The 15,779-nt window shown below is 33.0% G+C and overlaps 1 protein-coding gene across 4 annotated transcripts in view; it reads left to right on the top strand.

Annotated features, from left to right (window-relative positions):
- Positions 1–15,779, top strand: part of LOC123703414 (catenin delta-2) — a 44,639-nt gene that overhangs the window by 3,548 nt on the left and 25,312 nt on the right. For all 4 annotated transcript variants that reach the window (XM_045651375.1, XM_045651378.1, XM_045651376.1 and 1 more), the window contains exon 2: positions 1,827–1,964. In XM_045651375.1, the coding sequence (XP_045507331.1) occupies positions 1,924–1,964 (41 nt within the window). In that variant the 5' untranslated portion in view covers positions 1,827–1,923. The remainder of the gene's footprint in view (positions 1–1,826; positions 1,965–15,779) is intronic.

Here is a 15,779-nt window from a genome sequence, read left to right on the forward strand (position 1 = left end):
TGGGCTAAACAGAAGTACACCCGTATTTTCTTTGTTTAGATATTGCATATAGATAAAGTAGCTTTAGAATGCTTCTTATGTAAATATGCACTATTTTGAATTACCGTTTTTACAGCATAGTAACATAAATGATAAAACACATGCCTATCTATAAACTAACTGGAAGAAAAATTGTTTTAATTAAATATGAGTCAACAGCTATTAGATTTGCGAAGTACAAATAAGGAAACATTAGAACTATATCGATATGATAATATAAAAATAGGCGCAATCAAGACCGTCTTCGCGAAACGACGTCCCTAGCGAGGGAGGAATCCGAAAATATCTTGACTTATCCTTAAATCCGTTCAATTTATTGAACAAAGATACGATGGAAAACGGTATTTTGTACTTGTAAAAGCTAGACGACCATTTTTAAGGTAGATTTTGTAGATTTTTCTTACGCTTACAATATAACTTTATAAGGGGTATTAAATAAGATAATAAGTCCAAGAAGCTTCAACAATGATCATTACCATAAAGTAGGTATAAATTGATACATCATTTTTGTACATTATGTAATTATGTGTAAATTGAAATATGAAACAATTTTGCCGTTAAAAAATTCTGGTTAAATATCAACTACAAAATTACATGAATTTTTGAATAGCACCCGTAGCTCCATTATGCCTGGAACGGCTCCGTCATTACAATTGTTCGAGCTAACGATGTTAATTTGATTAAACACAAGTCTACATAGAACGTGAAAATTGCCGGTATTTTTTAGCCTTATATTCGCTACGTGATTAGTTTTCGTGTACTACCTATAAGAAGAGCAATACGAAATGCCAATCCAATATATGGATCTACGTAATGTTAAAAATTTTCTTCAATCTTGGCCATACATCGATTCGTTTTCAGTTTGATTTCCCGTATTCTGTAGTAGCTACTAGCTAGATAAGTTAAGAAGACGTGACTTGTTGCTGTGTCACTGATCTTCCTTCGGTGTTCCAACCTGACTAGGTTGTATCTTTCTTTAGAATCTGGATGAAATACTTACCCTGCTATCTATCTATGTAACGCAAAATTAATTCTCTCCGCGTCTATTTGTTGATTGCGCAATTTAGCTAAATTAATTTTGATGCTGTAGGTACCGATTGTAATAATAGTGTTCATTGATCGCATTAAGCGTGCTAATATAGCAAACAACCGTCCAATTTAGGCGGATACACGTAGCTAGGAACCTTTGTCAAGCTTACTCCAATATACAATAGTGAAATTAATGATTCGGATTTGTATTACAATGTTTTATTAGGCGGGGATGACTCTGTTTACCCCGGTCTTCCTGAAGATATTTTGACTGTAGATGTTTTCTAATTTATGCTTTCCTAAGTAAATCTCAAGTTTTAAGAATAATAGCTATCTATGACAGTATCAATAATATCTCTTTTATTAAAAGAGAATACAAATTTCGTATATCAAAAGTATTTCTTACAATCCGATCCTAATAACCAAGCGACATATGCCTGCCAAATTATTGTGGATCCTTACAGGCTGCGTCGATTATAGGAAATTGCTTCTACTCACAGTCCAATAAATATGTATCATACTGTATATTGTGTAGACAATAGATAATGGTTTAGTAAATTACGGTCATTTATTGTACACAATTAAGACATTTATAAGTCTGATGAAGCATTTTTGTTAGCTATTTAATAAGCGATTGATATACGAATGATTCGAATAACTATTAATTTACCGGATGATATTGTTTTCTCACTTAAACAATAGTTATAGTTAAAGATTTCACGCAGAGTTTGGTCATGAGCCTGTCACTTTTGTTCCAGAAAAGCCACTGAAGAGCGCAAAATGATGTTGAATTGCGTACCAATACCGGCTTGCTAAGCGACCCGACCAGGCGATGGTAAGGACACCACGGCAGACATGGATGGCGTGAAGAAAATACACTCGGGAACATTGTACCGGTGAGTTTCCTCCAAATATTATAATGCACTATGGCATAATGCGGTCAAAGTGCAAAATAATTTTAAAGAGGAGATATTTCATACGTACATTTTGCCTTATTTAGGTATGCTGAAGAAACGGTTCGTTTATGTAAATTGTTGAAATGCATCTTTATGATGTCGAACAAAGAGAACTCGAAAAAACGAAATGCATTTTAAATACAATTAACTAGTTGACTCGTATGAGTTTAAAGTTACAATTAGTTAATTATCCTCTTTAGGTAACTCGTGGTAACTTTTACTAAAATTTAAATGTATTAATGAACTTTTCCGGTGTTGTAGTTAGCAAATCGCGCTCGCACTTCACAGTGGAACTTTGGAATTTGAACAAACTAGAAACTACGCATTTGGTCTATTTTTATAAGTTGTGAAGTTAATAAATGGGTACGGGAATGAGGTTAATCTGCCCACTTTTTGTCATTGGCAGGTGTGTGTTAAAAATAGATGCATATGTATCACCGTGCGCATATTGTTTATGAATAGATAATTATTTCGTATCTTGAGCATTGTCCTACATTTGTGTGTCATTCTTATGCTTATTATTCTTGTCCTTGGAAGTGTCTCGAGATTTTTGGTCCCATTTTAAAATCCAAATTGTAACGAAATCTGAATGACGTCTCATTTGTTTAAGCTTATAATGGCTTAGATGTCCATTTGCGTAAATTTCAGCATCAATCAAATTTTTGTAAAGAAATATCTAGCTTGTTAAGTTAAAGAAACAATATATTTGAGTCATTTTAATCCATATTCCATAAATCTGGATGATTTCACTAGAGGTTTTCTATGAAGGAAATGTGCTGGTGTATATTTTTCTATTTTTAGTTCTTGAATTTGATTTTTTTCTATATAACCATCATTAACAAATTTTAATGAAGTATTTTCACTTACATTGAGACAAAAATTAGCTGAGGATTTTTAGGTCTTATTTAAGGTGAAAATCTGTTGCGTATTTGGGCTAAAGTTTAACGATTTGGTTGGTACCTGTTGAACATCCCGATCACGTTTACCACAAAATAAATTACTTTGAAATTCACGGTACCTACACGCTGGAAAATCGAAGTCTTCGCAATAAGCCTTTTTACGGGACATTTCTTTACTATTCAGAACTAGTTTTAGTCAGACATTTTCTGCTTTTAAATGTGTTGAGCGTGAATAGAACTATTGTATGTTTTGCGTATTTTTTTTCGGGTTCTTTGGACAAAATATTTGAAAATAAAATATCTCAGATCCATTTATAGAGGCTATTGCAAATGATCATGGGTGGTGGGTACATTTATACTTATAGTACTACCATCAGGCGCCCCACCGACTTAGCAGATAACAGAAAAAACTTTTTTTTCAAGTTTTTCTCATAATTTAACTCAATTTCTTTAAGTACATTATTATAATGAAAAATACAAATTACCATTTCCCGCACTATTTTAAGTGTATTTACCTGCTTATAATTCTTAAACATTTGCATAAAAAAATAAAGTACTTCCATAATTTCACACGAAGTTCTTTTGAACTTTTTGTGAATAAGTTAAGAAAAAGTTCGACGGCATTTTGCATGTTTTGGAATGGGTATGGGGACTTCGTGTATTGTTAATTTTGCCCATGTGTGATTACATTAACAATTTCATAAAAAAAAAAAATCTGAATCACTATAATCGACTTTATCGCAACTGTGATAGTAAAGATGATATATAGTAACAATTAGGAATGGCAAAAGGTGATGATGTGATACATAAAAAATAATCCTCGTTATACTGCTGTGTCGAGGCACGATTTATAAACGGAATTATGACGGTTATTGGCGGTCATGAGGTGAATAAAGCTCGCTTGAAATTCCGTAGCGTACTCTAAGAAACCCCAGTATAATTTCATTGAAATTCAGTATCTAAAGTGCGGTTGCGGTGCACGTTGAATGCTACATTTCAATGGACGGTATGACATATTCATAGTGTCGCTACTGGGTACCGAATTATGCTGAGATGTCGCTTTGAAATTATTATGTTATAATAAGGAACTTGCGCGTTAGTGCTGGTTGTTATAGTGGTGTTTTGAGTGAAAATAGTTTAGTCGTTAGTGAAATATCTGGCGATTTAAATGAAACACTATAGATGTGGTACAAAATATTAATATAATTAGGGAATACTTTTATTATTTGTCCCAAAATTACTACGGGATATCGCAATCCTTTTGATCAGTAATTATTAATAAAATTTATGTGGGAGGTGTTCCTATTGAGATTTCTAGATACGCTGAGCTACATCTAAAGACTGAATCCTGTACAATTTTAATATATCCAATATTAATAGACCTAATAATATCCAATATGATCAATTTCAATCGATCAGAACAATAACGCATAGTCAAACATTTTAATTTCTCATCAACAAGTTTATTCAATTTTTAAAGTGTATTAACCACTGTTGAGAAGAGTAGATCAAATGCCTTGCCCTCGTCGGTTCGAAGAGTCAAACAATGTCAAGTAGCCGTGAACATATTATAATGTTGAACGTTTGTTAAGCCGCTTAGCGAGCGGAACGGTGTGACACCACTCGTTTAATACTTTTTGATTGATATCGATTCGATGTATCGACGCTGTTCCCTTCTGGCCCGCTTTAATGTCCCATATGGCTTATTTACATTTGTATTTGGTGCGTGAAACGAAATTCCAACAGCTCTTTATTGTTGGTTGTTCGTATACTCTATTGAATATTACTTCGTTAAAAGCAACGATTCCAAACTTTCTCTTCTTCCTGCTACCTATCATTTTTCAAAACGATAGTCATGTGAAATTTCATTCAGTTCATGTGAAAATACATTTTTGGGTAGATTTTTTTACGTAGATTCTTGTGGAGGAGCTAGAGGTCAACGTTTACCACTTTGAGAATTGCTGGTTTAAAGGATTGTCTCAATGTCATGGACATTGTGGTAATAAGCTCCGGTGACGGCAGGACGTGGCGTGAATAGGCCGTTTTAGATCTCAGTAGGATTATCTATCCGCAGAATTGCCTCGTCATGTAATAGGCATTGTGGTGTATGAAACGGTTGCTGTGTTTAGTGAGCATAGTGAGCAGAGTGTTAGTAACAAAGCCCTTATTTCTATTACCAAATGTTATATTAGTTAGGGTTGATTAATTAATGAAGTAATATTGTTTTCCATTCGACACCCATCTGTCATCAATTGGGGCAGATGTTCAGTTTCTTAAGTGTTGCTTTTACACGATGTTTTGGCGATTTTGTTTTCCGGAAGTAGAAACACATAAGCTTCTTATAGTCTTCCTATATGACAGCATCTTCAATGGCATATAACATTTTAGACATTGTGACTTTACATGTACACGCTACACCTTGAAAGCCTAGATAGAGTTTGCACACGTAAGCTTCCCAACGCCAAAATTATAACGTTGAAATTTATTAAAGCAAACCTCGTTAATATGTAGATCGTATGTACATTGGTTAAAATATATCATAACTATTCCGTGAAGTGCATTCGTAGGTAGGCATGTATTTGATGTAACGCTTCACACGTGAAATTGAATTCTGTCGTGCTGCAATTTAATTAGCCCGTTTGAAATAATTAAGCGTTTTTACATTTTTTGATGAACTATTGTTGTTTTTTATTATTTTGTAATCAGAGTTAATCAAATAAAGCTCTGTTTTGATGGTATTGTGCGAGATTATTATCAGAGATCATCCTGTGTCAATGCAGTAACATGCAAGAGCATTGAATATTCAGGATGATCTTAGGTAATAGGTACATAATCTGTAGTGCAAATCCTTGATACCAGGAAGGTATACGAGTGTACATGTCACTAGATTCTGAACATACTGCTCTGTCTCGCCGCAATTATTGGTCGCAGATAATTTATGCAATTGGCCATATCAATTATGATGATTATTGCCTATATGGTTATTACATGATGGAAAATGAATGTGGAATTTAATGTCTCCTAAAATCTCTTGACATGTGAACTATATTCCATACCTTCAACACGGAAATTATATGAGGGCATAACCTAAATCTTGTATGCACTGTATGTCACATATCGTCGAACTATTGTACATGTTCATTTCCTAGTGAGGCTTTCTTCCGATTGAAGCTCTAGACTATAAATTCTAAATGCCAATATTATTTTCAATTTTAAGCTAAGTCTAAGCTAAGTGTCTTTAATCTCTAAATTTGTATAACAGCCTATTCAATTATTCAGTCAATCTATTTATTGACTTATTCAAATATTTGTCAATTCAATTTACTACACTGAAAGTCGATTTTTATGCAAATTGTTCAGCGGATATGGAGGGGAAGGGAAGAAATCTAATTGCTTTTATGTATTTTCCGATGAGTCAGGGAATTATAATTATATAGCTTTCCACTTATGTCGTTCGTTTAACTACAAGATTGAAAATGTAAAGTCATAATATTGATTGTGCACTTATTATTCAACAAAACGTAATTTTCGGTTTCATATTCAGCTTAGAGGTGTTTAAAGCGTACTAAAAAGTTTATTCCAATGAAGAAATAATGTCTTTATGATATAAATATGAGCAAATTTTCATCAGACAAAGATACTGTATACATTTTCCTTTCCAAACTGCTCCATAATCCATCGAGTACCATAGTGAATATTACGCAAGAATTATGACTTATGATCCTCAGGAAACGTCGGTTTCTTAGCAAACAAAAGGTAGCTTAGTTCTGCACACATATACATATTATATATGTGGACATATGAAGTGTCAGTTTGTTTAGGTCGTGTCCCATTTCCACTGACCCATTCGCGAGTGAGATCATTGTTTGGTGACGCAACACCACGCGGTCACTGAATTACCTCTGCGAATAATTTAAACTTTAACGAACTCATTTAAATTAGATGGAGGGAGTTGGCGAAATTATAGTTGTGGATAGTAGACACGTTTCAGTTGGTGGAACGTTGTTCTAGCGTAGCATCAGCGAAACGGGGATTTTGGGCTGGGATTTAAGTTTGGTTAATAATGTTAATGGTACATAGTTACTACTGATCCGCACAAGTGTGTAGATTTAGTTTTAATGGATAAAGGTCTTCTTTTCCCCAAAACGTCATGTTTTTGATTAAAAAAACTGAGCTTTTTTTTTTTGTATCTGAGATGATGCGCCGAATCTCTATGATGTTTATTTTATTTATGTGATAATATTAACTGAATTATATAAAAACCTTTGTCACAAAGATTTCTCCATATAGCTGGTCATCGTGGAACCATTAAATAAGGAATGGCACGGAAAATGCTGAACTAGGATGACTTAATATAAATAAAAAAATACTCTTGATACAATTGCTTTTATTTCCAATCAACGAAGCTGAGAAGTAAGAGCCATGCTATCATACAGGACTCGATAAAGAATCGCATCCAAATTGGACCCTTCGTTTCCGACCAACTACAAATACCGTCAAACTGTCGTCAAAGTGATATAATCTTGCAGTCTGGAGATTAAAGTAGTGACTAACAAGAGGAGAAGATACAATTATTATTAGCTATTGGATATGCATTTAAAAACATATGTCACAAATAGTACAGACTACAGAGCATTTCCATTCTCGCCAACTAACTTATTACCATGACATCATGGTAATTTGCAGAAGTAATCAAAGTCATTAGTACCATTAAAACCAATTCTCACTAATTTATCGTATGCAATCTTGCCTACGGCTATTCTGTCGTGTCTAGTATGCGACTGTATAGACAGTCGCATGTAATCGCTGTCTGGAAGAAATCGCTATTCAGCGATAAGACCGCTATTTGTCTCAATTTGTAATTTTGCTCAGAGGCATAAAGGATGTATAAATAAATAAATAATATGCACGTGCCGACTATGTAAATCAAATAAATATTCATTACACTATACATATTATCTATTATACAAAGTAAATCGATAGTCTTGTTTTTATTTAATTGTTTTCTGATTATTGTGGTTGCGATCAGACAGGGTACTTAGGATAATTGTTATAAGAGATAAAATATCATATGTCAGCCCCAAGATCCAAACAATTAGTTACTTTTATAAGACAGATATTATATCACAGATGAATATCGTTTTATTTTATTCATGTTATCAGAAATATAAGAGGTGATAACCATAATACTGTTATATTCGCAGAATTTCAGTACAAAAGCAAACATCGATCTTGTAATTTCTAAGCCGGTATAGAAGTTTCTGAAGCTTAAAGTTCAAATCTGAAACAACTTCAACAATGGTCTTTTGTTCGTTTATTTTTAAAAGTTGGCATACATGCTTAAAATATTTATCGAAAGAGGTGGTTAGAAATTTGCTCGTACTGTGATTGTATCTTTAATATGTGAATAACTAATGTTGTCTTAACTCATTCTGAAAAATATAAATAAAATAATTTGTAAATAATAATAATCTCTTCAATACTAAATTGAAACATTGTATTGATCATAAACATCACACTTAATAACTAAACATTATTCTAGGAACTGCGATATTTAATAAAATTTACAAACAAAATATTATGTTTCGGATAAAACACTTATAAACGCTGCAATTTTACATCACTACAATATTCGTACATTCAAAGTTGAAACGCACAATTGAAGTGTTCAAACAGTTGGCAAAATAATAAAAACTTGGTAAAGAATACAGATCACGTTCTCCTATTGTTATAGTATTATAGTATACAGTACATGGCCTGCACTTCGCAGTCTAGCCAGGAATTCAAAGGATCTACGCTGCGAATCCGTTATTGTCAAGAGATATTTTCAAATGGGATTTTGGGCAATGTCATTTTGAGCCTCGGGCATAGTGTTCTGTTATGTAACCATCGTATGTTTATGGTTGTAACGTGTTCAACTGTATTGTGTGATTATAAGTTATATGTACATGAGTAATTCCTATTTTCGAGGTATAATTGCGTTCTCTATTACAAATGCAATGTTATGCGCATTTGTAATGGCCAGAGATCAGAGTATCGATGTATGGTTAATGTACGGTAGCCTTCAAAATATAAAGTTGATTAATTTTTTTAATGATTATTTTACTAAGTTGGAAATATACAATTCATTTCATTATATTTTTCACGCGGGTGTTTTCTAAACTTTTTTTAGATACTGCTTTCCGAATCGGTGGTAAATGTTAAAAATATGAAATGACGTTTCAAAAGTGCTTCTAGAAGAAGTCTAATTGAATAAATAAATGTTTGAGTTTGAGTTTAAAAAACTGGTGGACACTTAATAGACCCATATTTCCTTAATTATCTTCTTTATTCTGATGTAAATGAGTTCTAGCTACTTGAATTCGGACGGAAACGTAGAATAGAATAGATGTCCGGTTTTTTTATTTTCAGTAGGAATTTTTATCGCATATAATATTTAGTAAGAAAAATAGATACCTACTTGTATGGTTTAATTTATATTTATTGTATTATTGTATGTTTTTTTCTAGTTGTAAAATTTTCAAACAACCTTTTCAAATACAATTTACATTTAAAAAGCCAACACGACGTCTATATGTGTATATTTAAAGTATAATATGTTTAGTACAGCAGTGTGTGTGCTATAAAGCTCTTTGAAGCCTATCAATATCGATGGTTTACGCAAAACACAAGAATTCAATATACCAAGTACCTATAGTACCAAGGTGTTTACTGTTTAGTACATTTTACTAAAAGCAAACGTGTGTACAAAACTATTGAGTTTAGTTATTATACAGTATACTGATAAAGATTCAATACATACCTACCAAGGAATCCTTCGATGATTGTAATATGGATGTGACGGGATTCGCTATAGGCATAGTATAAATAGGTTTCCAGGATTTAATTAATACAGAAGACAATAGTTCCTAGTGTAGGTACATTCATAGTGTTTCATAGACGTTACAACGTGCGGCTAGTGAATGGGATCCTACAATCAATGTCCATTGTGAAGTTGTATAATTGTACTCGTATTAATGTATGCTAGAAGGATTTCAGATTCATTTACTATGGCTATTATTTATACAGTCCTAGGCGATTAGAAGATCTATATACAGTCATAATTATGTTATTTTAACACTTTGTGATAGGGATTTGCAAACAAAGATGATATAACGTTAATAAAATATTCGGTTTTAGATGTGTAAATAAACGTTTAATATTATAGATTTCAAGCCGTTCGGTTGGCTTGAAAGGTTTGTCTCTGAACACAGAATAATCGACGCCTAAATAAAATAGTAGGGATTTTTACGCTATTGGTTTGTACCAGGAATTCGATTCACAAGTTGATTGAAAAATCAATACGCTGCCTTAAAATCGGTGGCTTTTGAAATTAGCGATACAGCAGATATAGCGATATAGCTCCATGAAAGTCATACATCACACACGAACATACAGGATGTATTCCTTTTGAGCATTGCTGAAAGCGTATTCTGGTTTAAAATGAATTAAAATTTAATCGAATTATACTTGCACGATGAGTATGTACCTAGTATGTACTTGCGAATAAGTTTAAACGTAGTTATTGCAGTTTTCCGTCTAAAGCTATTCTCAGCGTAGGACTGCATAAAAAAGTTTACGAGATGTCACTTGCAGTGTGGTGCTCGTTCGTTTCTCTTTTTTTTATCTGTGTGTTTTTGTCGCTCTGCAAACTTACCAAGATGAAACGTTGCCGTTCCTTTTTCTTAATTAGAAAATTTTATAAAGAACGGACCCACTTTATTTTATATTTTTTAATTTGGGTATTTCTGAGAAATAATACGTAGTAGAAGTATTTGAAACAGTGCAACTTTTATTAGTATTGTTCTTGGTTATTTATTGCCTTTTTAAAACTATGATATGTATTTAAAAAACCTTAATAGTTGGTATAATTCGAAAATGCACGAAAATATTTCGCTCCGTGAAAAACCTCTCTTCTACCTTCATGTTAATGCAATTAGTGTTATGTTTAAACGTTAATAGGTTGGAATTAAAGCGTCGACAGTTTTCCCATAAATCAGAAGTGTTCGATAGTTGTTGCGCTCACGAGTTAAGTAGAAGAAAGTTTGGTGCAATTAATATCTACCCATTAGTATTACATTGACGTAGTTCTCGTATCGATTCGATGTACCGCGGCCTTGTCTTTATCACGATATTGAAGAGGTTTTATGGATTCATGAGTAAATTGTCGTATAATAATAATGTGTACACGAATGAACTCTAGGCTCCGTTCCAAATATGTGAAAAGGGTGGGTGGTCTTCTATGGCGTTTCCTGTTATGCGCATCGGATAGTGTGCAGTCAATTCTTATCAGAATAACTTCAAGTTTAAAGATGATTCAAATTTCAATGTGAATGTATAAATGAAAGGCAAACGAAAGTACAATGCACAGATAGTATTTCGGTCGAATCTGCAAATGTATTCAGAAACTGAGTTGTAGAATTTAGTCGATCACATTCTCTGTTGGATGGTTTTTTTCGATTTGCGCAGCAATATGCAGTTATTTTGTTTCAATAAAAAGCATTGAAAGAAGAAATATATGGACTAGTACAATTTTTGAATCATTTGGATAAATTTGAAAGCGGCGTGGCTCTCTCTTGGGTACATTTGCCAAGAGTGAATTGCTTGATTTCGTAAAGGTATCTTGGTTTCTCGAGAGAGCTGAATAGTAACATTCTAAGTGACATGCTCGGTTTGCTTGGACACTTTACCCAAATTAGGTTTATCTGTCCGAATTCAGACATGTTTGTCTGGTATTTTGGCAATTTATACAGATTTTAAAGAAGGTTTCACACAGGCTATTCTCTACTACATAAGAATTAGATATTGTACGAACCGTGAGCTTGAACTCAATAAATGCATATTTATTAATAATGAATAACAGACAAATCAGTGGAAAACCTTACTCGTCACAAAAACTGAAGCACACTCTCCCCGTGTGGTTAGTAATAGGTGGTAATTAGCTTGAACAATGAAACGTTAAATTTATTTAACGGTTATATTTTTAAACGTTATGGGATGTTGCGTAGGGCGAAACGTACATTAAAGTGCATATGGCCATTTGGCATTGGCACAAGCAGTTTGTCCAATATGCGATAAAACTAAAATGTAGGCTCTTATCGGGAACGTATTCGACACCCTGTAAAAATATTACGCCATGTGAAAAGGCATTTCTATCAACTATATAATTGGTAGAGCTTACATTGTCTTTTACAGCAGCACATAGGAGCTCTGAAGTAATAGCGAACTACTGTTTAGCAGCAATGCTAGAAATTGAATTTTTATCTGTCCTGTGTTCGTCTTTGTTGCTTAATTCTGAAATAATATATAACATTGTCTCCTGCATAGAAGTATAAAAGTTTGACCATGAACCTAAATACCCAACTTAACCTAGTACTTTTTTATTGTCAGGTTTCACGACGAGATTTGAGGTGTTTGGACCTCCCGTTAGAAGTCACATGATAAATTTGCAATTTGAGAGATCAGCTTTAAAATCGTAAGGTGCTCGTGTTGCCATATCTAGCCGTTCTCGCTGTTTTCCTTGACTTCGTTCTAATGGAATTAGTAATTATCTTCATAAGACTTGTCTTACCTTAAAAGTGGTTATGGCGCGTCTCCAAAACTATTTATACTTTACGCAAATTTTGTACATTTGCTACTACGATTCGTATGTATGTTCTATCTCTATGGATATTTACAAATAATTACTCTTATTTTATTAATTATAAGAATGATTAGGTTTTATGAAAGTTATGTTAATTGAAAAAATAATGAATATCCAAATGTGTTTTGTACTTTTTTACAAAATCACGTTCCGTCAGAAGCAAACAAGATTTACATTATATAATTCGTGCAGTGTAGTACGAAATAAGTAACATGTTTTTGTCGTCGTCCCTCACGCGTGTAAAAAGTTTTCTTATTATGAAGCAAGCGCCACTAACAAATTGGATAAATTGCCGGCGACCACCTGCGGCATTTTAACTGCAGATTAAGGATTTGAACATGGACTATATTAATCTTTATAAGCCGTTGAATTTCTCAGCATGATGCTTTTTGAATTTATCGGGCTTATTAAATTTAAAGCTAATTATAATCTGCCTGAATATTCAATACTTTCGTACTAATATTGTTCCTAAAGAGGAAGTATATTTAGTTTAAATTCTTTTAAACATTTGGGCACTATCTTCCAGTGGTTGTGTTTTTTAATTTACATCGTATGTATATTGTATCTACGATCCCTTTTATTGATAGTAGAATTTATTAAAATACGATACATTTACAGTACTCCAAAAGTGATAATACGCATAGAAATCTTCGTCACAGTTCGGCAACTGTCATATTCCCGGAGCCTCCGAAGACGATATGTATATAGAGTGGTTAAATGCATTTTCTTCATGCATAATTTAGTAAAATTTGTTTAGTCAAATGAAATACATTTTGGAATTACGACAATTAGCGAAGATTTGCATGCGTATTATTAATTTTGGAGTACAGACTGTACGAGTATTTTATGTGCTGTCGAGAAACTAAGTTACCTATAATCGTAATGAGTGGGGAAAGCGTACAAGAGAATAATGAAATATTTATTCAAATACATACATAATGTTGAAACTGCTCCAAGCATTTAATATTACCCGTAAAATAAACAGAGACCACACTTAAAAGTCTAGCAGGAGATACATTTACGTAGCATAAGAGAAATACGTGACAATAAAAACAAGAGGTGGGACTAAATTAAGTGCTCCGTGCGGAAACGTGCGGTGTCGTAAATCTCCGACACGGAAAGCTTCCTCAATTTTCAACTGCATCCAGGTACAATGCAAACATTTATATTAACAATTCAATATATCGTGTATAATTATGTACGGTAATTCAGTAATTTATATCACCTAAGGTTGCCTGGAAGAAATCTCGTTTATGTGAGAAGGCAGCCAAGTTGTACATATCGCAACAGTTTTGCATTTAGCAGTAGCGCTTACTAAGTTTGTTTGCAAATTGACACAAATAAAATCAAAGTTTTTATTAAAATAATATATTATGATTTGTAAAAGTTACGTGAATGATATACGAGGGCGCCGCGGATCCGTCCAGTTTCAAATTAGATTGCTTAGTTTGGATTCGTATGGGAAAGTTTCCGAGCGAGGAGTAAATTAAATGTGTTTGGATATTGGCTCGATATTGATATAGATACGAAGATATTATTTTATTGAACCTTAGTGCTTAACAATTGGGTAGGTAATAGGTAGATGGTATATCAGCTTACCTTTTAAAGGAAATAACATCTTCATAATAGATATGAAAGTTTAGTTTAAAGTCGAAAGTATGAAGGTATTTATTTAATGTTTGTGTTACGTGAGCTTGCAAAAATGTAAAAGCGTGTACTATGTTAAAATTTTGCCTAGTCATATCAATGTGAGATTCATTATTGAACAGTACATTATAATTTGTTCGACACTACGAATGTGATACTCGGAAATTATGTGGGTTAATGTCGTAGAAAGTGATGGCAAAATTACACATGTAAAAGGGGAATTTAGACATTTTAATTACATTTATTGCTTGATAAACGCGTAGAAACGGTAAAAATATACCGGTATATTGTCGCCGAAAAACCACTCTGTAAAGTTATTATCTCATTCAAACCGTCGAGAAAAATGTTTAAACAGCTAAAATTTAATGCAACTCAAACATTTGGCGACGAAAAGCATTGGTATAATGCTCATTGCATTTTTTGCGATCGTCTGATGTTTGAAAATTGGTGTTTCAACTTAATACTGCACTATAAACGTTGAAAAAAGTATTATATTCTAAAATCCGTTGGCAGTTCCCAAAAGGAGTTAAAATAATCTTTTAAAATATTTGAAACTTTCTGTTTGTTAAATCTTAATTGACGTTTCCCTTAGGCAGACTATAGAGACAAATTTCGGGATTTTCATATAAGTAGATAATAACAATTATTATCCGTAATTGTACGTTCAATATTATAAATTTATATTTAGTGAAATGCAATACAAAAATAAAATGAAAACGAACATGAACAAATTGAGATACAGTAAATGATAAATCCCTTATAACGTAAAGGGCTACTTATATTTACCCTGGTAATACATCAGCAGAAATATACGTATCGTATATCACAGTTCTTTGTTCAAGCGTCCAAAGCAATTACTCCTTTCTTCAATATTTTCATCCGTTTCTATTCACGTTGGTAAAAAGGAAACGTGAAAAATACGTTTCTGCTAGCTAGTCGGTCAAGTGGCATTGCTTCAGAGAATTTTCTTATAGCTCCATTTGTACAATATTGGTTTTTAATTTTCATTTATTGAGATCTCGATTTGAGTTACAATCGATTAAATAGCTAGTAGAGTAGATAGCTTTAAAGATTTCATTTTAATAAAGAATTGAAGGGTGTTTAATATCGAATGATATTATTCAAAGGAGAAATGAATTATGATTGGAATTATCGGAAGTTAATAATCGGAGGTGTATATTAAAAGCAGTCAAGATATTAATTTCATCTTTAGTTGTAAATCTCTCGAGAATTTCATTCAACTATAAGTTGTATCCATCATACACTTTTATATTGGATTCCGCTTCTAGATTTACCTTCTTGGCTCGTTCGTTTAAAGATCCCTAGTATGTTGTAGAACTATATTATAATTACATACTAGGCGTATAAGCCCTATTACACAGTGTCGTTTGATGGATAGAGTAACAGGCTATTACCACATCGTCATTCGACAATGGACCCCCAATGTAATGAGCGCTCGGAGCGTAACCAACCATGCCCGAAACGAGTCATGGTTGTCTTTTCATATATGTGGACAAAGAATTGACC

The sequence above is a fragment of the Colias croceus genome, chromosome 26, assembly GCF_905220415.1.
Source record: "Colias croceus chromosome 26, ilColCroc2.1".
NCBI classification, from domain to species: domain Eukaryota; kingdom Metazoa; phylum Arthropoda; class Insecta; order Lepidoptera; family Pieridae; genus Colias; species Colias croceus.